At 36.7% G+C, this 27,010-nt stretch overlaps 1 protein-coding gene across 1 annotated transcript in view; it reads right to left on the reverse strand.

The window, feature by feature from the left end:
• Nucleotides 1-27,010, reverse strand: part of XPO4 (exportin 4) — a 74,039-nt gene that overhangs the window by 17,348 nt on the left and 29,681 nt on the right. The window contains exons 5-12 of the mRNA XM_018071321.2: nucleotides 20,308-20,424; nucleotides 19,374-19,527; nucleotides 10,589-10,701; nucleotides 8,017-8,174; nucleotides 7,586-7,760; nucleotides 2,832-3,008; nucleotides 501-643; nucleotides 237-382 (exon numbers count right to left, since the gene is read on the reverse strand). Of these exons, the coding sequence (XP_017926810.1) occupies nucleotides 237-382; nucleotides 501-643; nucleotides 2,832-3,008; nucleotides 7,586-7,760; nucleotides 8,017-8,174; nucleotides 10,589-10,701; nucleotides 19,374-19,527; nucleotides 20,308-20,424 (1,183 nt within the window). The remainder of the gene's footprint in view (nucleotides 1-236; nucleotides 383-500; nucleotides 644-2,831; nucleotides 3,009-7,585; nucleotides 7,761-8,016; nucleotides 8,175-10,588; nucleotides 10,702-19,373; nucleotides 19,528-20,307; nucleotides 20,425-27,010) is intronic.

Raw genomic sequence — 27,010 nt, forward strand, 5'->3', positions numbered from 1 at the left:
CTCATGTAAAGATTTCATCAATCTTTTAAAGATAAACATTCATGTTATTCAGGCAGATGAAAGTAAAACAAAGACTTTGCAAGTAAGATGCATGTAAGATGAAATTATCATAAAGGATAAAAGGTATAGTCAATTAAGAGTAGTTGATATACAGGGTTTCTTTTTTTTTTTTTTTTAAGATGTCCCAGTTGCAACAAGACTACCAGAATTAGTACTATTTAAAGCTGTTCACTAACCTGTGACTAAAATAAGCCAATGAATATCCTCATACAGGTCATCAAGCACTTTATTGTCAATTGAACCTGATGCTGGTGAGGCAAGTAACTGCTGCTGATGTCTTTGCAACTGACCATGGAGCCTTGTCACTCGGTCTTCTAACAAACTGTGGACAAATAACAATAAAATAACAGCTCTGCTTTTAAATTGTTTCGGCCAAGTCAGGCTTTTCATATGTGATGGTATTACTGACTTGCATTCATGACTATTTTTTTTGTACTTACCTTGTAAGAAGAGGTATACAGTGTTCTGCAGCAATTCTCCCCAGCATGCCTACACTGGCCAACTGGTCACAGAATTGGTCTCTGTCATCTTCCTGCAGCTCACTTATTTCTTCTTCTTCCCGAGAGGCCACACCATTGGCAGTCTTTGGTTATTTCAACAAAATTAGAAGCAACCAGTTAAGAGTCATACTTGTTAAATTTACCATCATCAGTTTTCTGCATTATTTTGGCTCTTTCTTTCAAGGTGTTTTGCATGGATGAACAACAAATTTGTACTAAATTAAACACTGAAGAGTTAAACAGAGTCAACATGGGTTCATATTGTTTTAAAACCAGCATTTCACAAACTCATTAGCAAAATGTCACACAGTTAATTTGTCTATTTGCTACTGTGTCCAATAGTGCTCTCAAGTAAAAACATTCAGTGTGAAAAGACTCAAGAATAGGACTTATGAAAATTGATACTTGTTATTAATAGTATAAACACAAGTTGTTCAATAGCAAAGAAGCTTCTTTACATTTTATAAATCAGCTCTGTTGTACATCCACTGCTAGAATTGTGATATAAGGTACTGAATTAGTCTGGCTCACAGAGATGGCCTCCAAAACCAATGATCAAAAGATTGTTGAAGTACATTTGTATTTCAAATCACGTATATAGCAAACCAAGAACCATTTTAAATACTGGAACTTCCATGCTTTTTCCTATTCATTAGTCAAAGATATTGTTGTCAGTTGTCTGAGATCTTACAGAAATCATGTAATAGGTACTATTTTTCAAGATGAAATGAAAATCATCTCTTTTATTATTTTCCATAACCTACTGTTTGAAAGGAAATAGTAGTTTAAAAAGTACTATTTAAAAATAAAAAAGTACTTTAAAAAGTGAATGCTATAACCTCAGGAAAACAGAAGACTAATAATCATCTCAGTTTTATTTTTTGTTGATGCAAAGTTGCACTGTTCAATTTCTCACAGTTTATCGTGGTTGCATTATAAAACTATTTAAATAATAATCAGATCTTACTCCTTGAAGAGATGAACCATGATATGTAGAAACTAAGTATCAGTATTAAAAGTTTTCAAAATCTCTTGAATACTCATAAAATTTATGCAGGTAACAAAGTAAAATATAAGAGAGAGAAAGCTATCAGTTTGCTTTATTTCTACAGGTCCTGGAAAACTGAATCCACACACAACTCCTTATACCAAGTGCTTCTAACCCATCTTTTCTTTATGTAACCCAGCAAATCATTCTCTTTTGGCAGCTTCAAAGTTGCAGCTGTTTACTGAAGGGTGAGCCTCTGCTCTCAAAGTAGGGATTGAAAGTTCCTGTTACTGCTTTGATATTGAACAAGAAGCATTCTAAAATGCCAGCTGTGGCTTTTAAAAGGTTACCCATGGGATAAATGACTTATCTCACAGAATGACATGAATTAACCTGTGTATACAAGTTATGTCAAGACCGCCTGATATGAATTCAAAGTTCTCTTGTGAAATATTTCTCTTGGTTTTGGCACTGTTATTACCATCTGTTACATATCGAGATAGCAGAATTAAGTTTTATGCAGTGCTTTTCAGAATGAGGTATCTCAGAGATCTTTGCACAGCATCAAACTAAAGAGAGATTTTATACAGTTATCGAATTGAATCTATGCAATAATTAATTCATCTAACATCTACACCCAGCTTTCGGCATAAGAATCTATTCTAGAAAGATCCAGACTACTTGCAAATATACTAATCTGCTTTCTTTCTCAATGGCTACAGAGATACTTGATGTACTTTTAGGCTTTCTTTAGAACAGTCACCTGTTCAAAAATTCAACCAGGAATTCAAATTATCCTAAAGGACCACATGATATTCCAAGTTTCTTCTATCCTGAGCACAGTCAGCCCACATTTTTTCAGATATTTATGCATTATACTTTGAAGGTAATGTATGGGAGCTAACAATCATAAAATAGGCTTTCAATTTCTTCACTGAGAATTTTGATCAGGTCTCTAAGGACATCCAGAGAAGGATGGTCAAAAGTTTAGTCACTGTATCTGTGGGAAGAAAGCAAGATACACATTGATCCGAGTTACAGGTTTATTTTTATCTAATTTTTTTAAGTGATTTCCAACATTGCATTTCTTTATTTCCTCTTCAGAATGTGAGAAACAGACTGGGAAATGACAACTGAGTAACAAATTTGTCAATTTTTTCATTTCCAAAGCCACAAATAGCAATTCTATACTCGCGGCCTTGAGTTACATAATATATACACACCAAAAGACATGGGCTAGCTACTATATGTCATCATCAAAATCTACTAAAATGAGGGCTTACCAAATTCCTTGTGCCATCAGGAGCAGCTAGATGGCACTGAATGTAGGAATTAAAGACTTGAACAGCATGTTGGGTAAAGAAACCTTTATGGAAATGTTTGTCATCTTGTACCAAAGTAAGCCAAGATTCCAGTAACTTATCATATGCCTCCATATACACCATGTCATCTTTGTCAAGCTGTAAGAGATGAAAGAAACAAATGAAAAATCTTATTCCTAAACTAAACCACAGGAACGTGCTTATATTCATTATTAAACAGATGTTCTTCTACTGTTGAAACAAAAAGAAATCAGTCACAAAACCCATCTAAGGATAGCCAAGATTGAAGCAATGCATCAAAAAGGTCAGTGCAGCTTTCATGCTTGCTAGGCTTTTAAAAAGCTATCAGTGTGTTTAGCTGTTTCTCTTCATTTGATGTTGCATATGGATTTATATGTATTCCACTACTACTGAAATAAAGAGACAGAAAAGACGATTCTCTGTTCCACAGGAAATTACTGCAAGACTGCCATGTGTTCAAGAAACCTTACTCCAGGTAGCCAGTTTTGATGAATAATCACAACTTCTCATTCTATCAGCAAACCAAAAAAAACAGTGGAAATGCCTGCACCTCCAATTACTTGGTGTATTTCAGCTGAGGCTTCATGTTTCTAATTATTCATATGTGCTTCTACGTAGCACTTAAGCTGCAGAAGGAAACAACTTATCTGAAATACAAAGTCCTGGGTTACAGGCAGACTAAAAAACCCAAACAGCAAAGAGGCCATTTATTTTAAAAATATTTTTAATATAACTATCAACTTTTTGTCTTGATGTAAAAATTGAACTTTTGTAAATATATCCAACCTCCAATAACTCCAGTGTGACTGTACAGATAAACATGCTGCTAAGACGCTAAACTCCCTCTAAGAAGTCTTCTCAAGTTTTAACCAACAGGATGGCTCACAGAAGTTACTTTCAGATAGCAGAGCTTAGTAAAATGGTTCATTGATGAAATAAAGAGACATTAAGGCCTTAATCATGCTCCAGACACAAGAATTCCTGACTTTCAGTGAAGTTACAAACATGGTTGAATGAACAGGCAAGGAAAAGAAAACATTGGCTGATTAAGAGAAAGAACTGATATCATACTGGAAGTGTTTCAAGATAGCTTCACCACATCATTTTGTAACTGCAAAGTGGTCTTATTCGCATAAGTTAAAATATGGGACACACTGATGCAATTGCAAAACCAAAAGCTGAAGATGACAAGGAGAGAGGCAAAATTGCATTCAACACTGACATAAGTCACAAATTTGGGAAGGACAACATAACACATCTTTTTAAAACTTGGCTAAAGGTCACATGAATTTACAGACATTCAATCCTAAAATATTTTTATATGTATGTAATATATTTACATCTATTAACCCACATACAACTTTTCATAATTTATAAGAATCAAGAGCATAAGCAAATAAACACACGTCTTTATGAACAACAAAATACCCTCAAAATACACCCACTTCATTTATTTGAAAAGGTAATAAAGAAGATAATGTCATGAAGAAAAAATTATTTTAACTCTAAGGTATTCTCATAAGCAATCTAGGACTAATATGCCTCTATAAAGTACATGCCCAATAGTAGAAAGATTTTATCCATATTGAACCAATACGGTCCCAAAGAAACCTTACTAAAAATCCCAATCCTTATTTCAGATTACCTACAGCTGAGCTACTGAAGATGTCCTACGGATAAAGTGTTGTGCTGTAGACTGGAGAGCTTAATCATTCTGATGGATCAGAACTCAGATCTTCAAGAAAGGCAAGATAAAACCAACAAAGTTAAAGCAAAAATGCTTAATTCCTCTACTACAGGAAACAAGAAGAAATTTGTTCCTTCTTCCTTCACAGTTTGCTGACCCTTTGAAGAACGAACACTACAAAAAATTGTCAAGCAGCCATAAGCTAGAAAGCGTTGGAAGCACAGCAGAGAAGACCAAATTCGGAATGATCTCTGCCATCACATGATACTTAAAAAATATCATGAAACAGAACAACGCATTAAGATTCAGTTCAAGAAAAAGAAGCCTTTGATATAGTTTCTTTATTTAAAGTCAAATTAAAGTCAAATATAATTTGACTTTTCATCCAACATCCTGTTTAAACTCTTCACTACTTCAGAGGGACTATTTGATTTCTACTTTTGCAAAAGCATGAGGTGTTAAGCAAGGTGGAGCATAGCTGTGGACAAGTATTTTCTCTCAGACCTAGTGCCATTAAAGGAAGAGATTACTGGTCCAACTTGCACCATAAACCAGCATTGCTGAAGCTTACTGCTCTCCCTCCATTAGCATAGCTGTTCAGGCAAATGTTCAAACTTCCTTCAGTCAATCCCTCCAACCCTAAGCGGCAGGTTAATGTGAAACAGTTTGAACATGATATTTAGATTGTGGGTTTCCCCCCTTGGTTGAAAATCACTATTAGCTGCTTTGAAGTGGTTTGCATGTTTTGATCCAGTGCCTCCACGTTTTGACAGTTTTCATAGCAGATCTTGAGCAAAATAGATTCCTTGTCCCTCATGGGCTTTCTGCTGTGTTCACATGATACGTTCTGCTGGCACACAAAGTGGCAGAAATATGAGGAAAACAGCTTTTTTAACCAGCAAAGCTTAAGGAGTATGCCTGCCAGCCTTCTGCTGCACTTCGTATTTCTGAAAAGCTCTGAGAACTCTACTGAGCCCAACACACATGGTATTTTATATATCAAAAAGCTCTTAATTGCAGACAGCACATGAGCTCACAGAAGGTATCACTACACACATTCTAAGCAAGAAGCTTGGGGAACACATTAATCATGGCTGGGACATTCCTAAGCCAAAAGATCGTTTCCAGGGATGCAAAATAGTACTTCTACAGACACAGCACACATTACACCATCAGGACTAAGTTAGCAGTAACTTGAAAGTCTTGGTAGCACGCCTTATTGCTCATGCACTGTTAAGATATAAGCATTCTTTTTTGGAAGGCACATCACTACAGAATTCTGTATCATTCTGAAAATGATGAAGTTGAGACACCTATAAGAGCATGAAACAACATGAAGTTGAGACACCTATAAGAGCAGTAACAGAACAGGAGGGGTGAAAGCGTAATGTTCCTCTTTTCACAGGATGATTTAAAGATTGAAGGACAGTGAGAAAATTCCCCCAAACAACAATAACAAAAAAAAAACCCTCTTGCATCCTCGTTTTGATGCTGCTTAATCTGAGAACATTTAATACTGACAGAAGTTTCTTCAGCAAAACCTATGGGATTAAATATGTGTAGCAGCCACAGTTTACTAGGCATAACTAGCTAGTCATTTCCAAAATAAACTTTTTATCAGATAGCGTACATGCTATTGTAAGATTTTGCTGAGAAATTAAGTGTTTTGAATGGCATTATGTTGAGCACTGTTTTCATTAAATATGATTGCTTATTCTAGTCCTCAAGTAACAAGAGGCTAACTGAGGAAACAACATCCCTTTAGTCCCTTGAATTTAAATGACAGCTGACTGTGGTTTTTACTAAATCTTTTCTATAAGGGCTTCAGGAGCATTCCTAAATGTATCGGTGAGCACTAGAACACATGTTCAATGTTCTACTAGAAAATTCCAAAAGCAGAGCAAAATTTGACCAATAAGGTCTGGAAAGTAGCTGTATTTCAGACTCTATATTTAATCACCAATTTTTTGATTAAGATATGAAAAAACTTTAAAGTTTAAGTGAGCACTGGGCCAAATGTAATACATTTTAACCTTGCAGTGAAGAGATGATTTAATGCCCTGCAATGAATGCTAATTAACACACCTATGTTCTCTAGTAACGAAACATGTCCGTCAACTTTGTAACTAAATACTTCTATAATTATTTTCAAACTCAGGTAATTAACCTTAGTCATTATACGAAACGAGAAAAAAAAAAAATCATACTTTCTCATGTTAATAGGGAAATATTGGTATCTTGATAATCTCATTTTATATCTACATCTACTGCATATAAATAGCTGAAGTGGATGATTATTCACCTTAATTTTTATGGGGGTTTTTTTCCCTTGAACTAGGTCTCCTTAGGGGTTTTTATTTCTAATGCAATTTTTAGAAGCAGAAAACTTGGACTTCCCCATTGGTCTTTAGTGTTACAACCAAAATTTGAAAGAAGAGAAGAAAATCCTCTTAGTTCCTGTGCTAGATTTGTACACACAATTACCGTTTGAACTGTGTCAGTGATGAAGGCATGATCTGAACAGCTTAGAAATCTGGAGTTAACAACAGATCTTAATGGCTACATTCACTTAAAACAGAAACCCTGAAACAGAACTCTTGACAGCAGTTAATTTGCAGTCTGTCCATATGTTCACATAGTCATTTTAAGCTTTTGGGACTGTAGCTTGTTTACTACCTACAACAGTTTTCAGAGAAGTCCTACAACAGCAAGTCAGCAATATCTAAGACTTCAATATTTTTAAATTAATCCATTCTTTTTAAAATTAAAAATTTAAGACAAGTATTTTAAATCAAAACAAAATCTGAAAGATGAAAAAAGTGTGTAATTTTGTTCATTACATTGCATGAAATGAAAAGAAAACTCTCTAGAAAGGATTTCAGAAATCTAGGACAAAACCACTGAATTCACAACAGTTATTAACAAAACAGCCAAATCCTCCTGTCGCTTGTGCTTATCACAATTAGAGAGAAACAAAAAAGATTACCTCCTATTTGCAGCTACTTACCACTTCTTCCAAGGCAGCACTTCTTCCAAAGGAACAGGTGAGGTGTGCGAGGCAGTTTACAAATGAAGAGAAAAGTTCATTTGGAATGGCCGTTAAAATATTGCGAGGAAATACAGTTATCAGGTTGCTGATAATACTGGAAATTCCCACTGCTTCAGAGTCTTCTATTTCAATTCTATAGATAGAAACAGCAGGTTTTTGCCATTAAGAAAAATGTTAAAAGGGAATAGGTTTTGTTGATACACTTTCAATCAATAAATCTACTTCATATTATGTAAGCACTACCTACTTTAAATTGCCTTTTCTTTCAACAGTACATACAAATTATACCCAGAAATAAGCAAGCCATACCACTTCTCCACACAGATATGCTACACCCCAAACTGAAGATTAAAAGATGCCATCTAAATTTAGAGAGCAGGCATACATACCCATTGATAGTATTCAGTAATCCCTCAATGAAGTGTGCCAGGTAATCAACTTGTGAACCTTCATCAGGAAAGACTGGCCCGTGCAAAGACGCCAGCTGTGCCAGGCACTGTAATGAATCTTGGGCCATATCTGTATCTTCTCTGATTTTTCGATGTACCTTTCAGGAAGTGAGGTAGTTAATAATACATGAAAACAGGGTGTTCTTAAAACAGTCACATGGCTCTCAATCCAAAAGAGCACACACCAAAAAAAGCTTACTATAACTTCCATTCAGTCTGAAATGCAAGGGTTTCTATAACTCCCTAAACCATGGCAAATGTCGAGATAGTGACTCAGCTCACAAAATCGTAAGCTGTGAGTTAGCTCACTGAAACTAACATTTAGTTAAGGCTCACCTACATGTTGAAAATTGAACTGTCTACTGAATGTTATGTCTTAAAGAGGGAAACAGATGCCAGCCAGTCAGACATGCTGCTCTTTCTAAAAACAGCAATAATGACAGTCATCTCTATTATGCTAACTATGCCTAGGCTATAGAGTCTTGCTAAAGTTAGTCAACGAGTTCAATCAAGATTATATAGATGCTTCTTTAGCAGAGGTAAACACTGAAGACATATACAAAAATGAATGCATCACTTCCTTGGCAACACCCTCATGTTATACAAGATCAACAGTAATCTTCCTGTATTTCTGCAAACTGTTATGTCATTACTTCTGTTGTTGAGACTTTCTAGATTAAAATCTTACTATTTCAACAAACATATTCTCACATACTTATCTGAATCGTCAAGAACGGATTTAAAGAATTTTCTTGGGCTCATGCCTCCTATTTTTTCACATAAGATTTATTGGATAAATAAAGAAATACAGAGTAGTTTTTTCAGCCAGCAGCAAAATTTAGTTAAATTATTTCAGCAATATTACATATAAAAGTATAGTTAAAACACTAACCATTTCTCTGTGGTGTTATAGTTGCAAGTTCACCCAACTCATAACTAGTTGGATTAGCTGCAAAGTTAATCCCTGAAAGATCAAACTAGCAGGAGAAACAAACCCTGCAACAGAAATACCCTTCCTAATATACAACCCACACGAGGCTGAGATTAGAACTGGAGGCACTCACTTTAACATGGCAGTCCAGCCAATTTTTGCAAGGTTATTAAAATTTCTCAGATCAGATAAGTGAATAAAAATTACTACCAGTCACTTATGTTACTTCAAACAGCAAGCTACTACTACAAGGCTCAACCACTGCAAATCAGGAATCTAAAACCAAAACAGACAGCATACTGCCCTGGCTAGTGTTCAGTGAAGCACAGGCAAGCTTTGGTTACTATTAAGTAACACGCAAATGTACTAAAACAAATCTGTATATTATTCAAATTTTTTTTTCTTATCACAAATCAGTAACTGTAAACCAACCAAGGAAACGGATACCTAACTCTGACAAGTTCATACTATTAAATGAGGAAGGGTTCACATGTAAGCCAAAAAGTTATTTGCATGTGGAGGTTCACAGCTGACAGTAGCAACTGTCTGGATAGTCTAGACAGCTGTTCAGATTGTGTGTAGCTGCTAAGAGTTCTGCCAGTGATTTTTTTCACCTTTTCAAAACTACTGGAACAGATAAATCTTTACTTTTATTGCAAGTTTTAAAAAAAATTAAATTTATCAAAAAATCCTATAAAGTAAGGACATATATCCAAACATACTGTCAAGCAGCACTAGAGAGTTAAATTCACATTGTCTAATGACAACTTTGTCCAAGTTTCGAGCACATCATTTCTCTGCTTTGCAAAAATGAAAAAAGCATGACAATGCTGAATTCTCAGGTCCCAAGAGATGTAATGTAAGTTAAATCGCATAGTAAATGAATTTATAAGTCAATATATCTTGCTGCTGCAGTTAAGTCCTTGCTGAGCAATAACTACAAACTTCTCCCAACAGTTACAGAAAGAAAACAATACTAGTTTTATCCATTTTTAAAACTGTAGGGTTTTTAAGTTAAGGAAATTGAGTTCCCCTCTCTCAACACTACTTCTTCCTCATCCCTCTAGCTTATTTTCTATTTTAACTTGTTTGGATTTACTTTGTGCTGAGGAAAGAGGTAGAGAATTCTGTATGCTGAAACTGGCTAGAAAACTACAACTACATTATTTATTTTCAGCTGTTCCCTTGAGTAAATGTTTTAAGATCTACAAACACAAACTGCTCATTTGATCTTTTCTGAGAGCCCTTACACTTATCTGAAAGATATACTCTACTACTGCTCATCAGGCTTGGTTTTGTCTGATGAGAATACGTCCAAAAGCATTAAATGTAAAAAAGTTTAGATAACTATAATACCTTTTTCTTTAGCTAATGGTTATCAATTTAAAACAATTAATAGGCAAAATATATATTCAAACCTAGGAAAAAGACAATCCTTCTGTCTGCTTTGATAAGCAAGCTGAATTTAACAGAATCAGTCCTACCTGATGCAAAAGGAAGAGTCCAACAATACAGTTTTAGAACAGGAAGGAGCTGCTTTCCCTGTGGTCTGGACTATGAAAGTTGAAGAAAGAAACTTACTGTAAAGAAAAGCTCCATAACTCTGCTGTCCAGGAGAGTCTCGCGCCAGGATTCTGTTGGCTTTAGCATCACATTTTGTGAGGATTCAAACATAGCTATATAATGTCTGCCCAGTTATCTGGTGTCAAGGTCAACAATAACATTCCTACTTGGCTTTAAAAAAATCCTAGATACAACAGGATCCATTCAGAAAGAATGTAATGGAAACAAACTTTAAGCCTCTTCACATACACAGCATAATTCATGCATGAGGCCAAGGAATAAAAGGTATTAAGTATTGAAAAAAAGAATGCTCCAGGAATGTTAGATAACAGTTTGATCATAATTATGAGACATACCATAGCGATACGATCACTTTGATAACCAGGGTGTCTAATGCGACACAGCGAGAAGGGAAAAAAGCGACCGCCATTAACAGGTGTTAAAATTTATGCAAAATAGGAAATAATTTTCTAAAAAATTTTCCTGGCAGCTTTTAAAAAGGTCTTACCATAGCTAAAGATAGCTCATTGAAATCTATATCCTATTTTTCTAAATAGCCAAATATGCATCACAGAATACAGATATGTTAGCTCTGCATGAATCTACGTTTTCTAATCACACTGAGAACAAAAGCATAAGACAGCACAAGGCATCGTCATATTAAACATGTTTGTAAGAGATGCATGTGAAAAATGAGCACACTGTGAAGCCATGATTTTACTGCACTCATTTCAGCTCTCACCACATATTTTGGCATAACTTAATTTACAAAATTCTGCAAATGTTCTAGTACAGAAAAAACAGAGACGTAAGCAAAAATATTTAAACAAGCAGGTTCAATTCTTTGTCAGTCTGGTCACACAGAAGAGCGTTCAAAGATTTCTGAAGTGCTTCCTTTTGTGACACCACCCAATCCAAGTAGTAGTAAAAACGCTTTAACTCAGCAACTTACGTTTTATTTGTCTTTCTTAAACCCTACATTATCCTCCTTGATCCCTTTCTAACCCAACCGTCAGAGTAAGTAACAGCATGTTCAGCTGCACGTAATTTACTTACTGGTAATGAACTGCATTAACTTTTGTACTGTAAGTAATCAGGTATTATAAAAAAATGTGTATAAAAACCTATTTCTATGTCTAGAAAAAAATTAATTCTACAATGGTATCATGCAAGACAGTAGACCCCTTAACTTTCGATGGGTTTTGTTTGAGGGAATAATATTTAAAGTAAGCATCTAGTTTAATAAGAAGAATTGTGTCAAAACATGGGATGCACACTTTTAGTTTAGTTACATGTGTCTTCTGAGTTCTGCCACAAAACAAAATTCCTAACAAAACTGTGCAAAACCACATTCCAAAAAAGGGTTTTTTTCCACAGCACAGTACCAAGTGTACCTTCACTGGTGCTATGTGTCCAGAACTTCTGTCAGCACGTTATACTGCCTAAGAACAATCAGATATTTTCACATTAGTGTAAAACAAAACCAGTTTCACAGTTTTAAAAATTATCAGTGTATGTTGAACCATACCAGATCTGCATTCTTTCAAACGGAGAAACGCTAAAAATTACAGAACTTTCTATTTTACTTCCCTCTGAGAGACAGACACAATTTAAGTGATCAAAAATGGTTTGGGGTTCTCCCCAGTGGAAAAAAAAATAAAAATTAAAATATGGGCATGAAATTATCACAAGTAAACATGCTTTATCAGGAACAATATTACAAATTAAAACTAATTTTACCTGGCAAATTAAGATATGTCTTTTTTTCCTTTTCATGTGGAATGTTTTAGTCAAAATGGTATTTTAAAACCATTTACTGACAAGAATGCCCTTTGCTGTGAACATACCAATATCAGAAGACAATCACAGATACAATATCGATCTCTTAAAATAAATTTGTTCTTTGCTAGGTTGAGCCCACAGAGGGGATCAGCTACAAAACACTTTTCATGTGGAATGAAAGAAGGGCTAGTTTGCTGTCACTATTTTAACAAGGCTCACTATTTAGCAGCCCTATCCTGTTATTTTTAGTCCTGTTTCTCACGCTAATGGACTGATGACACATCTGACAATAGGAGATTTGTGGGTAAAATATCTGTTCACTGAACATCACAAATTATGCCTCCACCTATCAATGGAGATCTTGAACCCATTTTCCATCACGTACTAAATGTATGCAAACATTACCAGAAGTTGGCTGTGGAGATGCTTGCTGCCAAGAAATACCCCAGTTTATACTGTGCTATGGTTCAGCCTTATTAGCAGCAGTCTAGTTATGCCAAATCTGAAAAAAATGGCACTAATTACCTGAGTACATGGGTTACACAGGACAAATGCAGTCTTCATCACCCAAAATTAATTTACTTCTCAATACTTATGAAGAAACAAAAAGTACAGTACTAGAACAACACTTTTTTTCTAAGCACTCAAGCTTAGACTTATGATTTAGACTTTTAATAGAGATTTATGATAAGCATAGATCAGTCTACCGTGACATCCTGGAGAGTTCGGGGGGTTTTCTATTTGTTTCTAAAATGAAAAACATTTGTAAACCACTTCTGGTAATAATACAAATGCTTCTAACATTCCTAGTTCAACTGAGGAATTATTAACTCTTACTACAATTCACGTTGAATGACATGGAAATTCAGGCTAGGAAATAGCTACCAAAAGCATGTCAAAGTTTTACCTATTTTGCAAGGCTTAAGGCACTGATTCCTTCAGAGAGTAGAATCTTCTGCATGAATCAGAACAGATTATTCAATAACGTGAACCAAACGCTTCTGAAAAGCATAAGAATATAACTAGATGCCTTCATGTATGATAAGGCTCATATGCTCACTATTAGTGTCTAGAGAGGAAAAGGAGAAGACCATAATGTTTAAAGAGAGATTTTCTTTTATCTTTGCTAAATTTATGCATGTAGACATTATGCTTGGTTTTGTTTCATGAGCTGGAAAAATACGAGTAGTCTTTTTAAACTTACAAATTTTTAAAACTAATTTAGAAAACAAAGTTCGAGGTTTTATGTGCTTCTTGGAGAAACATATTAAGAAAATAAAAGACCAGCAAATGTGGAGTTTTCCTCCCACTCTTAGCCTCTGTCCCAGGAAGGGTCTGATCAGTGAAGATGCATATCAGAATATTTCATATCCTAAGGCAGCCATGAGGGATTATAATGTTTCACTTCAGTACTTGCTACAAATTCCAGTATCTGAGAATGGACCCCACAGTCTCTTTCCCTAAGAGAGGCAAGTCTTGTTCTTCCACAAAGTAGTAAGTTTGGAACTCAATAATCAAAGCTGAGATTTCTCCTGCTAGAATCCCATTCACAAATTTGTCCACAGGAGTGAAGAACATCTCAGAAATGGAGGAAAAGCTCCCGGAGTGCTAAGGTCCAAATATCTTTCTTAAAAGTTATTTTAATCACTTTACCTTTGTTGTTTGAAATATCTCTGGACAGCTTTGTGCCAGTCTCAGACTTGCATTTTACAATTAAAAAACTGCATTAGAAAGGTAAGTGCTTGGAGATCTGCCATACACTGTTAACATACTGATTTTATTCGGATTTTTAAGACCTCCTCTGCCTTTCTAGCTAGTCAGCCAAGAACATGGGATGAGTCCAAGGAGCAACTGCCTAAAACTGATGCAGAGGCTTGCTGCCCCCTATGGAGAAATTCCTCACAGACCTTTCCATACCTTACACTCTTGGCAAATACATGCAGGAACCAGGACAAGGAACATATGCTTAAATATTTAATTATTAAACACAAGTATTCTTAACTACCATGAGAATGAAACAGTATTTTGTGTTGGAGACACTGGACTCAGATTGCAGCAACAGGGGGAGGAAGTGTAGGAACACCCAAGCTAATTTTAAACCTGGCCAATCCCAGAGCCCCTAGCAGTTTAGCCATTCCAGTACCAAGGCTCATGACCACCCAAGTGGATTCACCAATTCCTGGTACATTCTGCTGCTATGGTTATACAGTTAATGGTATGCAAGCTAATCACCCCAAGCCTAATTTGCATTTAAAGCACCTATGCACAAGTAGTTGCCATGCAGATGCGGCTTACAAGTCATAGTGGCTGCCATCTAGGATGCTGATGACTATCCTTAAAAAACTGGAAAATTAAACTACTGGGGCAAGCGAGCAGAACATCAGCTCCCCTTCATAAAAATGGTGATTACTAAGATGCTCTTACATTGCAACCTGATTTCAAAATTCATTCAGGAAAACCTAAATGATGAAAGACTAGTAGTTAAAAAGTTCAGTATCAATATAAGTATCTTTAGTGCAATTGTGATCAAATTCAGGGGACCCATCAATCTTACTGCTTTTGCCCAATGTTGTCTTAAAAAGTTGCTAGAAAGGATTGCCAAGAAAACATATAGTACCCTAGAAATAATTTATAAACATCAAGGATTTCAAAGTCAGGTCAGTTTTCACCTAAAAGTGGTAAGTCTAAGAAAAGTAAAATGCAGCTCTCTTTTGCAGTTTCATAAATACAGCTATTTCAGTTACACTGAATTTTTCTTTATATCCCAAACAATAGCCAGGACAATGCCCCAACCCTTCATTTTTTAGATAAGGACAGGCTGTTGTAGTAAATTCAGGATAATTCCAGGCTGCTAAAAACAAGGCCTATGAAAAGCAGCTGTGCTGCTGAAGAAATCTGTGTTGTAACTCTTTGGTACAGGTTGAATCCTTTCTGTAGCTATGCAGCAAATCAAGCTGGGGACCATGACCCGATAAAAAAAACACCCCCATGCCAGGTGGTTCCCTGCTCAGTATCATGCTCATGGGAGGTGATAAGGCAGGGCGTTTTTTCAGCAGCAATGCCAACTTGAATAACTTCCCAAAACAAAATCTCGAGTTTTCTGGAGCATTCTGTGTGGTTTTCATGCACTTCCATTATGTGCAACAGATGCTTCCAATCTGGGTTGGACTGAGTTCAGATCTTGAAAGTCTGCAGAACGGTATGGTTCACAGAATCTCCCAGACAGGTGTCTCATTCTGGCTTGAGGTTTAAAAGACATTTTCAAAACAGAGATATGAAAAGCTTTCTTCCTTTAACTGTGCAGCCAAGGAACACACACAAAAATGTTCAGATCAGACAAAAGCTTCAGTCAGTTCATACAACTCCCATTGCACCATTAACTTCAATGGAATGGTAACGATGCATATTAGCACAGTGCAACTCATTAGGTTTACATAACCTGCATTTTAAATCCCCTATTCTACATTTATTAGAAAATTTGCCAGCTTGCCTCCAAACAAGTAAAGGCACCAAATCCAAAACAAGAACTAAAGCTCAAGCTTCTCTTTATGTACTATGACCTACACATTAAAGAGAATAAGGGATAAGTACTTCCATGACAGCTTCTAATGACAGATAACAGACACCTGTCTGTAGATGGGAGACAGCTGGACAAAAATCTTATGGTCTGCTGAAGAACTTTTCCATTTGAGGACATTCATCCAAAGCGCATTAGAACGTGGCTGCCAAGAACAGAGAAATCCCAAAATCAAGAAGATGGGAGAAACACCTTTGGAGGTAAAGTAATATAATTTATAATTACATCTTGACTTCACAGGACATACATGTTCATGCCAAGGTGCATTAAAATCCAGCAACATTCAGCTCCCCAACTAGAGACTTAGGGTACTCACAGTGTACTAGGAGTGAGCTTGAACTTCTATCTAGTGCAATAGATGAAGGCAGTCTTGTAAAGGAGATGGCTGTACCTCTTAATACTGATCACCTGCACTTCCTTAATTAGTAAAAACATTCATTTAAGAAAAGATGCAGTTAAAACTAGGTCTATTTGAGTAAACAATATTTAACAGTACTGTAACAGCACTGAAAAAAAGAAACTGTACAGAAGCCAACATGCCACAACAGACTATCTCTGAATCAGCCGCAAACACCGGGTGAACTAGTATCTCAAGGCAGCACATAAAAATAACAGTAGATGATTGCCAGAAAATGAAATGGGAGAAATTGCAGATGACCAAAGGGAGGCCTCCAAGGTCACTGTGCCATGTCCTTCCTATTGCAGGCACTACATCCAAAGACACTTTAAAAATACTGAGTTCCAATCTGAAAGTAGGTAGACCCCAGTCTCTCTTCTTTTGTTGCTCCGATGTGGTGGCCATTTCAGAATTTGTCTTTCCTGGTGGCAATTGACAATACAGACTTATTACAAGTCTTCTGTCAGGACTGGTGGCAGCACTGTCCAAGACTGCATTTAACAAAGCAACACTTATCCTATAACACTTGTCCCATAACAGCACACAACTCTTCAGAAGTGCTATGTTTTGATGCAATTCTCAAACTTGGGGATTTAAATAACCTGCCTCTTGCAATGGTCACTGTACAGTTAATGCACATTTATGCTACTTCCCTTTTTTGAAGGTACAAGAATCTTACTAAAGATTACATAAATATACTGCAGATCACTGTGACGCTGCAGGGAATACTGAGAATTAATACTATCTTGCCAGGGGAAATACCAACTAAAGGAAAACGATATATCTGAGGATACAATGGATCGATTTACTCCATGCTTCGAGTACTAAATTTATTCCCATGGCTTCAGCACATGTACTGTCAAGATTTGGAAAGAGGATACCAAAAGGATGCCAAGCGGTCAATCAACACAGCAATTCTTACGTTCCATGTAACGTGCTACGTATTTAGAAACTACAGCCAAGTTAAGTTTCCCTGCCCATGAGCTAACAATTAACAGTTACTTTTAAACCAGACTTCTTAAGGAAGAGAGATTTACGCCACAATACGATCAACATGGTGCTGTAAACCCCAACAGGTATTGAATCTTTGGCAGCTGAGACCCACATTTCTCAAGGATGATTGAGGACATTCCAATTTCTGTGAAAACAGGTTGCTACATAGAGCAGGAAGACCCAAGTTGGTGCTATAATTCTTACTGCAAAATGAAACATCCAGTGGTAGAAAACAAAAAGATGGTATCAAACGGATCAGAAATTATGAAAATATTTGAAATAGACCCATTAAGAGCACTTGTGGTTCACACTAAAGGTCCATCCAATCTCCAGAAATGGCCAGAATTTGTCTAACAACTGTAGTATCTAAAGTAGGCCAAGTAGTAGAAAACATTGTTAACCTTAAGAAGCAGTATGGCTTGCATTGCTATTTCTATTAACACTTCTTTAGTAGCATCTATCTACAGACTAAATCAACTTCATTTATACGGATGTATAAAGAAAAACTAGAACTCCCAAGGCTCACCATCTTACTTGTATCTATTTAGCTCCACCACTACAAACCTTAGCCTGGGATAAAGAGCTCATGAAGAACTATAGCCTTCACTTCAAACTGTAACAAGATCAGTATTTAGGACTACATCAGAGGTTTGTACAGAGCAAGACTAAAATTCAGAGGGAATCACCACTGCACAACACAAAAGCATTTCCCTTCTACTTAAGATTACAGCTTAGAAGAAGTGTTCACACATGATTTGAATTCTTACAAATCCCAAATCCACTTCCAAAAACTTTTATAAGGTGCAATAATTTGACTACAGTGTCCATCTTGTAGGCACATGCACTAAATTCCTCTCTGAACCTCTGCCAAATCACTTCAGGGACAACCAGAAGCAGGGTATTTACTTTTAATCCATGGCACCTTCCATATAGCCAATATAACTGGTATTCTGCTTTACAGATGTGAACTAAGAAATATCCAGTTTCAAATAAATTTACTTTTGCTGCCTGCAGTATAATGAACAGACTCAAAGAAAACAAAACCTCAGAGATATCACCTTCTGACTTCCACACTAGGAAAGCAAATAAAATCCCTCATAGTGTATTTGAAGGCAACATCAAGATTCCTGCAGTATGTATAACTTGGTAGCCATTTCAAACATTTTAATAAAAAAGTTGATAAAACAGATAAAAAATTTGGCTCTTGCAAGGTTTGTTGAGCTTCTTAAAGACAGTCTGGCTATTAAAAGAGGTACTATAATGATGTACTATATATGCTGTCTTAAACCCCTATTAAATACGGAGTGTAATTGAATATTTCTACAATATTCATCTAGCCCATTTTTTGGACTGAACATTTTTGTATCTTTTTCCTTCTCTCCCTCACTAAGACCCTTTCTCCTTCTGATTCCCATTTCCTCCTCTACTGTCCAACTCCACCTTTCTCTGGACTAATAATCAGCACATATCACAAAAATGTCAAAATGGAAGCAGTGGAAGCCCCTGCATTAAAAGGAGATGCCATTTCTTCTTTCAGCTATCAAACATTTTTTTCAGACTGAAGAGAATCTATTTTATGTTCTAGTATACGACCATGCTCTTTTATGGGGAGTTGGTTGAGCATGCATGTTCCTAGATCGGACATTTGCCTGCCCCTTTCTCTTCTGAAGGAGAAAAGTAGGACAGATCAGATCTCTGCATAAAAATTAAACAGAACTTAGACTTTTCACCATATGGTTCTACACTAAAGCAGCATATTACACATTTCCTCAACCCTGAACCAAACCAGACAGACCATGAACCTGTAACAGGGCTGCTCTGTTTGTTTTGTCTTTTATGTAAAATACTTTAAAACTTTAATGAAGAGCAACAGCAGCTTCTGTTAGCAAGCATGGTGGTGACCAAAAGCACTCATGGAAGAAAATATAAATCAAGGACTAAATATAAGGTTTATAAAGTTTTACTTTTTTTTCTCCTTTCAAAGACTTTACTTCTCACGCAGTAGGAAGTGACCCAAGTCAACAGAAACAAAAGTCCTGACATAAAAAGGATATAATTTGGAGGAAGGAAGTTCCAGCTTAAGACCTGATTGGCTAGTGCAAGATAACGCTGAAACACTGAAGACATCTGAGCATTGAGGTTTTCACGTCTGCTGAATTCCTGAAGTACCTCTACCGTGAGCATGAAGATCTGCCGCAGATCGTCCTCCTATAGTCAGGACGAACACAATATATTGAGTATCTCAGTCATTAATTAAAATGCTGATTAAAAAGGAATATTTTTTCTAAAGAGAAAATAATTTTCTGGTTTCACCCTATTTTTCATTACAATACAGAAAATATTCTGAAGTTGTCAGTGAGAATCCCCTCCTTTTGCCAAAATCAATTGATTACATTTGCAAAGACTATGAAAAAAATCTTCTGTAAATGCCAGTTGTTAAAAGATTAAAAAACAATATGTTTTTAAATAACTGGTGGAAAAGAGTTGGTCTTTGGCATGAAAAAAAGTTGGTAAGTTGTTCCACAACAGTCAGTTTAAAGCAATGGCTTCACGAAAACATTTCTGACTGGCCAAACAATACATCTGAGACAACCAGACTACACCATCTGCAATAATATTTTTAAATACATACATAGCTCTCCTTGGCTTTAAACCAAAGCTATATTTAAGACTATCATTGTTCCACAGAGTATTCGTTTTGTTTGCAATTGGTAGCCAAGGAATTAAGAGCCCAACCGCATAAAGATCTGTAGCTCTACATTCACAAAATGGGCACAAAGGGATTGCACCTTCTTGATACAAGTTTTTTAAAAATACATTATCAGTTTTCCTGAAGTAGCCAGTATCTGCCTTTGTAGTATTTGTTCTAATAAACGCTTTTAAAGACACAGTGCACCTGAATGCACCTGGCACAGGAAAGTACTTCTGCTTCTCAGTGTTTAAATTTTAGAAAGAGAGGTATCATATATCAGTACAGAACTAGTTTACCTGAAATATACGTTTACAGTTACCATGGAACTCCATGCTTAGTCCAATGTTGCTGGTTTTACTTGAACTTGAGAACTCGCTCAACAACGCCGTTAGAATGGAACAGGCCAAAGTTTGCTATAAAAAAAATAAGGGGGAATAATATAACTAAAAGATGTCCAATAATGTAATAGCACCTACAGTGTCCTTCAATTTTCTTATTAGCATTTTAATATGACTATTGCTTCCGTTCCTTCTAACACAAACTAAACAAGTCAAAATTTCAGCAATATAGATCCTTGGATGAACCATCTCCAGAATCATCAGGGCTCCATCTTACACAAAAGAAACCTCAATTATTTGAGCAATATCAAAGCTGGCACCTGTGCAGTCTTCACTACAAAACAGAAACCAACTTATTGCAAACCATTTTCCAGCCTTGCCATTTACTTTCTCTCTCTGTGCACAAGGCTTTACAGGTATTAGTTTCAGGGAAGATTCTTTCCACTTATTTCAATTGATCTAATAGTTCAGGTCACATCACTTTGAAGTTTGTTTTGGTCCTTCTTTGCATTTGCTACACTTACCATGTTGGTATTTGATAATGATTAAATTTATAGCACTAGAAGTGACAGAAGTTTGTCAAAAGCAACACTTGCAATAATACACCGTCTACATCTTTTCCCTCTCCCTCATCAAAAAAAATTGAGAGGAATCCACAGAAACCTCTGATTTTTGAAAGGTCTTTGATACTTCCCTCCAAAGCACAATATCCACAAGCCTCAGAAATAATCTTTAAGACTACTCTTATAAAACAATGCCTCCGAAGCAATATAAAAATCAGTGAGAAAAAGGCATGCTAATTTCACAGAGACAGATTCATGAAGGCCGAAGGTTTAAGTATCCTTTTCATTCTCAAAATTTAAGGTAAGGTAAATCAAATGCCTATCCTAAAACACAACAGTCAACCTTCTTTATGAAATACATGGCTCCAGCCTTTGTTGCTGTTTTCTTAAATATAAAAAAAAAGGCTTTTTTCCTGATGCCAAAGGCCAGTAACCATCATCATTTGTTTTAATATCTGTTAACCCATCTTTGCACACAAAAGAGAGTAAGTATTGCTCACTGGAGATGCAAGTAGTACTTCAGAAGTGTGCCATACACTACTGTAACAAGCACAATAGAAAGTGTATACCAGTGAAATGAAAACATCTTTCTGTTAAAGAGATGTTCTTAACAAAAAACTTCACAATTACTGGCTATCCTCCCAGACTGTTTGGAGCCAAGGTGCTAGGGATGGACAGAGGGATAGGAATTGTTAAAGGGTCATGCATGCCAGCAAGTGTCCAGGGGTTAAACAGAAATATGCACACTACCTCTGAACACCCGAAAGATTAAAGTGGAGATGATACTATTTATGCAAGCTCATACAACAGCTGAGACCAGTGCCATCCACCCACCAACTGCAACATCTTTGTTCAGAAATGCCTCTGAAGTCAGTACCTTGACCCCCCCAGACAACTAGTTATCTTAGCCAGTATACACTAAATTAACATTCTTACTTGCTAAATAAGTCCCAGACAGATCAAACATAATGGCTTCACGATAATATATGGGTTTTCTCTTCTATGCAATAAAGCTGTATCAGCACAGGAGACAGTATATTGCTGATCAGTTGCTAAGTACAAGCTTTACATTTTAAAGAAATAACCGTTTAATTTCAAGTGGACTATTTCTCATCTACAGTCACCTCTGTCAAATGACACATATGACAAAAGCAATGTTCAGCCAGTGAAAAACAGCATTACATTTTAAACTATTCTAGTAAAAGTTCAACTTTGTCAGTTCTATACTAGAAGTATTTCTAATTAGCTCAAACATTTCAGTATTTTATTTCCAAATCTATGTGTAAGGTATTCATACAATAAATATTTTTTCTGTAGAGGAAATCCTGATTTGATCTAATATTAAAAAAAATGAAAATCAGTATAGACTAGCATTGAGTTTTAAATCCAACATTAGAAGTCCCATATGAAAAGAATTAACCTGGGTTAAAAAACCCAACCAACCAAAAACCTAAAAACACTTGAAGTTTGACTTTAGAACAATGCTTCAGATAAAAATACATGTTTTTAAAGAAATAATGCAAAGCTGCCAGAGAACACTGTTCAATTTCATTATGTTCCAGGAGATTCAGAGGTCTTACAAGACTCTCTAAATAGTTTAAAATACAGGCTTTTACTTGATGCTTAAATTACTGACACACTCACATTTTTCAGCTCAAAGCATCCATGACATAAGGACATCATTAGTTGTAATTACAAATCTGTACACTTTGATGCTCTATAATACACCCTGATTAACAAGTGGTATCAGTGGCTCCAATAGTACAATGGTCTGGGTAAAGCTGAGCTGCTTCTGTGTTACCATGCAAAGATCTTCACACCAAGCCACCATCCAGACCACCACAGGACAAGCAGGGCAGCAAAGCAGACCACCTATCACTTGCAGTTGGTTGCCAATTATTGGAAAATAAATCAGTAACTTCGAATGACAGATAAGGAGTAAGAGGAAAACAATGTCTGTTCCCACCATGATTACAAACAGTTAATATTAGTTAAAATAATAGATATTTTCTCCTTTCTTTTTCTCCAGTCTGTTTATATGTATATAATAATGTATCCTTTCTCTTTGGAGAGTAATCTGTTACTGAATGATACAAGTGTGTTCCAGGTTTTTTGTGTGCTTTTCTCCTGATTCCAAGAACAAATTATACGGAAGGTTAAATTTTATGACTGATGATAAACACATCTCTTGGAAGGTGGAAAGAGCAATGGATGCAGCTAGGCTGACTGAATCTGCTAAGAGCCCAATAAAGCAGCTTGAGCAGTGACCTGTCTCCCTAATTTCAATGAGAGCTATTTCAGGTAGTTCTGAGACATCACTACCTGCTTTGAGCATGACAGAAGTTACTAAAGATTATTCCCTCCAGCATCCTAGTTCATGGCATACACCAGGGCACAATGCATCCCTCTGCTCTCTTCCCTCCTACTGAGGACCCAGCATGCCATCTACTTCCTCAGCTTGGTATTTCAATACCTGGGCTGCAAATCCTGCCCCATTCCCCTACCATCCCAAGGGTGCTGTGTGCAATATGTGCACACCCATGTGATCCTGTCACCATCTGCACCTGCATTTACCCCTTGCATCCATGAGTAATTGTAAGAACTCCAGTATATCCAGGTCACCAGAGCAGGAGGAGAAGATATTGGCCAGTAATTTAAAATTTACTGCAACAGGCTGAGACAAGATAGCTTGAGACTGGTTTCCTAGAAGGCAGGTGCCAGCCCCCATGAGTTCAGCTTTTAGACAAGAGCTGAACAAGACAGACCACAGGACCTGTAACCAGTCCTCGCAATGTCAAGCATTTGCATAGAGCTATACAAAACTACCACTGGCTTCCCAAAAGTGGCATACGGCTGCAAGAATATTAACTAACTGTTGGCTCAAAGGAACATGTGCCCTGCCATCTATTAAATTCTCCTGAATACACAGTAATACTTCAGAAACTCTGGAATATAGCTTAAGTACACTTTACTAAAAATAAAATTTGACTTTTCATAAAGTAACTTTACTCAAAGTTAACTACTAATATTTTCAATTATATTTTTTTAATTTACAGGTATGTTTGGTGTGAAGACACTAACGACATCAACACAAATACTATTAGAAGAAAGATTTAAAAAATCTGAAAAACAACATAATTTCAGAGAAACCAGTACTGGTGTTCTCTGTGAACTAAAATTACTTCCTCTTCTTACACATAAGAATATTGAATGTGACTAATACATATCCAATTCTAGGGTGGAGTGCTTTTTCTGTTGTTTTGTGGTGGGGTTTTGGGTTCTTTTATAAAGGTTTTTGCCACACCACAGAATAGATCAACAATCCAAGTTAGTAATACCACATAGTAATAAGTAGAAAATGCACGTGACTCTAGGCATCATATTAAAAGCCAGATCTGAATGTCTATTGTGCAGTAATGCCATTAACTTCATACCAGTAAGAGTACACCTCTGAACCCAGTTTGACTCACTCGCTAGCAATTTCACCAGTTCTGCCACAAGTACATACCCAAACAATAACCCCATCTAACAAAATAAAATCCTCCTCTTGTTGAAAGTGGATTGCCTCTGAGAATAGCTTGGCACTCACCCCAGTTAGCTTTATTACCAGGAATAAACTTTATGAAAGATCACTATACATAAAATAGACTCTCAGCTGCTCAAACAGAAGATCAATGGGACTTGTGATAAGAGATTAACTTGGCAATCAGACACCCAGCGGTAACATCGTTTTAGTGGTTTTCTTTTTAAATTACTCTAATGAAACAGACACTACAGAAAGACTGTGCACCATTTTAACAGTAAACAACATTTATATATCATTGATAAAACTCAGATGCAAAAGGTAAATGCAACTTATTCCGCCAAATGGAATGCCCCCTATAAAAAAGTTAAACCCATAATGTTTGAAGGGATTTCACACTTGTGCCTGCGCTGCCCATGGAATAAATGAACTGCTTCATTTGAGGGTAGTTAGGTTACAAAGCATCTGAAGGGGAGAAGAGTTCAAATACAGCTTAGGAAAAAATGGACATGTGGTACACCAGCTCTGAGGCAGAAAAGCCAACAAAGCCAAATGAACTACAACACCAAAACAGTTTCCTCTGCTCTAAAATTCAGAGCAGAGATACACTTAGGCTGTCAGAGGTTTGATTAAATAATTTATTTTACTGCAAAACCTAAGCTATCATGCGATGCCCTCTACAAGTGTTATTTATACCTACAGAAAAAGTTGTAAGTGTATTTAAAAGAATGAAGGTCTTGCCTTCATAGAAAAAATCATAGTATCTACCCTGTTACATTAGATCACTGCCAGCCGGAATATGCATTTAGAGGACTTTTTGTCTCCACCTGTACAAGGCAAACTCTGTTACTGAAATCAAAGAGAACTGGCTTTATATTTAATAATATCCCTAAACTATCTACATTTAACTTGCACAAGAGCAGGAAGAACTTAAAAAAAAAACAAAAACAACAAACTAAAAAAATCTATCAGATTTACTAGAACTTGCTATGTTGCTTCTAGGTGATGGAATTCTGTAATGAGAATGTGTCCAAAGCAATTTTACCAAATAAGTTGTTTAAAGCAAGGCTTTCTTTATAAAGGCAGTAATACACTTCTTTCCTAACTTCCTTGAATAAGCACAGCTGTATTTGCTAACATTTTCAGAGTATCTAAATCTCCAATGTAAGCTGCAACTACAAATGGAAAGTTTAACAGGATGGCCACAGGGCCAAAAGAAATACCAGAAAAGACATATGGAGTAACTGGGGCCACTCCAACTTTTCACCTTCTGAGTATTGCAAAGTGAGTGGGGGACCCAGAAGTTGAAGTAGTGGTTCTTAACCAAAGAAAACCAGAATATATTCTGAAGAAAGAGAAGCAAGCACTAAATTCTATCTGTTTGTTCTTTCCCAAATGAGCCAACTGGTGGAAATAAGCTGTAGAGGAGGGACAGGATGATAGGAATAGGATCCACAGCTGCAGTTCTGTGCTGTCAGCAGTAAGGGACTGGCTGGGCAGCACACTCCTTTCCTCTCATTCCCTCTCTGCCACTGTGCTAAGACAATTGACCAGTGTCAGGTTAACACGCCACAGCTACAGCAGCACAACAGGTGAGACCTTGCTTCCCTTCCTTGAGGAGAACCAGACAAACCAAGGGGAAGCCCCAAGGGTGAGCTGAGAAAGAGAAAATCAATTCCTCTGCAAATCACTGGGGGCCAGAGGAAGATGATCTTGTGGCATGTGAAGCATGCAGGCTTTGGCCAAAGAGAGAGGGGAAGTAGCAGCCTCTACTCATAATGGAAGAGGTTCAGATAGAGTTTGCTGGAGCATAGGGTGCAAAACATGCTTTTCTTTGTTTCTCTGGAGACAGGTGAAGCTGTGAAGCAGAAATCAGGAGGAGTAAAAAAAAGTAATCTCACTAAAAAAGTGAAGGTCTGAAAATCGATTATCTAGAGGTAACATATCCCTCTCCAGGTTTTTGTCTGAAAGGCACCAGTTGAATCTTCACTCCTACAACAGGTGCATGAACAAATATCAGACTTTCAATTAAATTCGAAATAACAAACAGTAAGACTAGCCATGCAGCTTGCCTTCAGTATCACCCAGCTTTAAATATACACCATCCTAACAAGTGCTCTTTGATGGGCAGGTGTCATCCCTCCCCCCCTTTTCCCAGTACTCATTCCTGGTCTTTAGTGCCCACCTCTGCCTGCCATACTGCCAGATATGCCAAATGAGTGCTCCACAGCAGATCTGCCCAGAGAAAAAAATAAGAGGTTGTGAAGGAGAAGGCTGGGTGTTTTTAAGCAGACTCCCACAAAGATCCAGTTTATTACTGAACACATGTATCTGAAGGGTGGTGCCTCTGAGAGGAAGAAGAACTTAAGACCAAGCAGCTCAGGTCAACAAACATCTTCAAGAGGCTTTTCCCCTCAAGTCTGTTTATTTGTATCACCACAGTAAGAAAAGAAATACAGGTGTAACACATAGAAAGCCATAATGTCTTTCTATGTCACAGGTGAGGGACTCCACAGGCACACACCTCATGAGATGGCAAAATGGAGGAAATGAGGAGTCCTGGATGCCACGCATA

The sequence above is a fragment of the Manacus vitellinus genome, unplaced genomic scaffold (genome assembly GCF_001715985.3).
Source record: "Manacus vitellinus isolate BGI_N305 unplaced genomic scaffold, ASM171598v3 scaffold_2_pilon, whole genome shotgun sequence".
Taxonomy (NCBI): Eukaryota; Metazoa; Chordata; class Aves; order Passeriformes; family Pipridae; genus Manacus; species Manacus vitellinus.